The following is a 2,368-nucleotide window of genomic DNA, read 5'->3' as shown; positions in this document are numbered from 1 at the left end:
GTGCCTGGTACCCTTCCGCTGTTGGGACCACGAGGATTCATAACACCTACTAGCTTGTTCGTGCTAGTAGCGTGTTCTCATTTTTTCCGGTTGGCCTATTTAAGCGATTTACAGGTCCAGTCTGTCCCGGTGTAAGGACTGAGTCTGGGACTTCAGATCACGCCCGAACGATCGTTTACCGTTCTGGTAGACGTATGTTGTTGTGGGTTTATCCTACCTACACTAGTAGCTAGAGTTTCCGTGGGAATTACTACACCACATTTGGAGATGAATGAGATCAGAGGTAGACATGCCTGCAACCTTTGACTGTCTTGCCGCCCGCTGACGATGAGTAACATGTACGCGAATGTCGTCAAAAGTCGCATGGTTGTGCATCTTGCTTCCGTCCTTGGTGTGGACTATTCTCCACGGCCCTGCCGTATTGGTTGCATCAACAGCAATAATACTGATCTGCATTGGGCAACCAGATCGCTTTGTCCTCCGCAGAGGCCGCTTTCGATCGGCGTCTGCTATTTTCGAGTACTCTAGGGCCTTCCCATTTGATCACACCCAAATAGTCTGTACCGACCCTTGTCATTTCTTGCAACCTTCAGCCTTGTCGCGTTGTAGTTGTGTCCTTTAGTCCAGCTTGAGAGACATGGTCTGTTGCTGAATGCACAATGAACAAATGAAGCTGTGCACACAAAATGTAAGGTAAAAGCGTCTTCGACATCTTATCGAAAGATATTTATAAATGCCTTCCCAAAGTTTCTTTATTAATTATTGTAAGAATGAATTTCGTGAATTTAGTATGGTTTTGGTGCACTATGAAAGTTTTTGGGGCAAATAAAGAGTCTTTATTGTAAATGTAAGATCATATTTTGTTGGGATTAAGAGTGCTTTTTTCGGAGCCACGTAACGTAAGACTAGAAAGTGTGATCTTGGTTTTAGATGTTTTTACGTGCTGCAATTTTAGTTTTCATTGTTTTTTTTTACAATCTAAGAAAGATATGTTTTGTTTTAAGAAAAAAAAATGTTTTTATTAGCGCTTTAGGTCCTCAAAACGGGCAGCTAGCTGAGTGTTCATGTCTTGCGGCGCACCCTGCTTGAGTAGACGAAGGCGCTCCGATAAATTGGCCGATACCACCTCAGATTTTTCTGGAATTTTGCTCAGGAGAACGTCGAGGACCTTGACAACATGAGAGAGCGAGATGTTCCACTTGCGGCGGATGTAGTAGGTCTTGTTTTGAATCTTACGTCGTTCCTTCTTTTCATTGGTGCGTCTTGCTTTAGAGCGTTGATCACACTTCTTCTTCTTCTTCTTCAGGTGTCGCTTCATTGAATAGCAACTCGCGAAGACTTTGGACAGCGCTTGTCTGCAGACTTCTTCTTTGCTGCAACCTTCTTCTTGGGTCCACGAGGCATGATCAAAAAGATAATGGTTGAACGCGCGGTGAATGGGATTTTTGATTGACGGAATAAGCTATGGTAAACTAATAATAGAATGTAGATTGATTTTTTTATACATGATAGAAGTCGATTGATGTTTTTTAAGCGTTGAAGTTTGTTTGGACCTTTGCTTGGGCACTAATGCCATGTGCTCGGGCTTTTTCTGCTCGGGCGCTCCGGTCAGGGTGCTCCTTAGCAATTCCCCTCCAACGGTATTGATAAATACGCAAAATTACACATGAAGTGAGCTATTGCAATAACATGTTGTCGATGCCACGCCGGTAGTTACTATTGTACTGTGTGACTATCTCCCGCGCCTACAGAAAAATCGACTCAATAACGTTGGTTTTTATTTATCGACTGCATATACGGTGAGTTTGTACTCTTAATATCGTCATACCCGCCATCCCCATCAACCCGCAGAGTCGAAATTCCAGAGCCCCTCACTATTGTTTCCCGACAATTGCACCAAAGCAGTAATATGCATTCCGAAGCCAAAAACCACTAAGCCAGTTGTCAAATATTTTCAGTTTTTCTGTGTTTTCCGTTTGCTGTACCTTATACTATCCTATTGACGTACTATTATTCTAGTGGTACGACATCAATTGTAAACTAACTTAGTAATGAGATACATACCCAATAGCGCTACAACGTCGATTGCGCGGATCTACCCATACTCCTAGAGCGACCGAGGGCCAGCCTACGTCCAGACCCACGTTCAGCGACAATTGCGACTCGATATCAGGCCGTAGGCCAGCCAGGTTGAAATTAATTAGTCATGACGAGGCCGCATCGCAATCGTACTAATATTTCATTTGCACACATACATATTTTCTAGCGACCTGCCTTCTCCTTTGCATTCATGTAATCAATATCTCCTGTATGAACCACGCAGACTTTCTCCGATGTCGCTATCAGGCGAGCATTGGCAAGCCCACTC

The 2,368-nt window shown here is 43.8% G+C and overlaps 1 protein-coding gene across 1 annotated transcript; it reads right to left on the bottom strand.

The window, feature by feature from the left end:
• Window positions 1–1,021: 1,021 nt before the first annotated feature.
• PPTG_06503 (hypothetical protein) lies at window positions 1,022–1,318 on the bottom strand (the record flags this gene model as incomplete). The annotated part of the gene is made up of 1 exon (XM_008900430.1): window positions 1,022–1,318. One exon carries the CDS (start codon window positions 1,316–1,318, stop codon window positions 1,022–1,024), a length of 297 nt encoding a protein of 98 aa, XP_008898678.1.
• Between the last annotated feature and the right edge of the window lie 1,050 nt (window positions 1,319–2,368).

This window comes from Phytophthora parasitica (assembly GCF_000247585.1).
Source record: "Phytophthora parasitica INRA-310 unplaced genomic scaffold supercont2.9, whole genome shotgun sequence".
NCBI lineage: Eukaryota > Oomycota > Peronosporomycetes > Peronosporales > Peronosporaceae > Phytophthora > Phytophthora nicotianae.
This window is presented reverse-complemented; position numbering and strand designations above follow the sequence as displayed.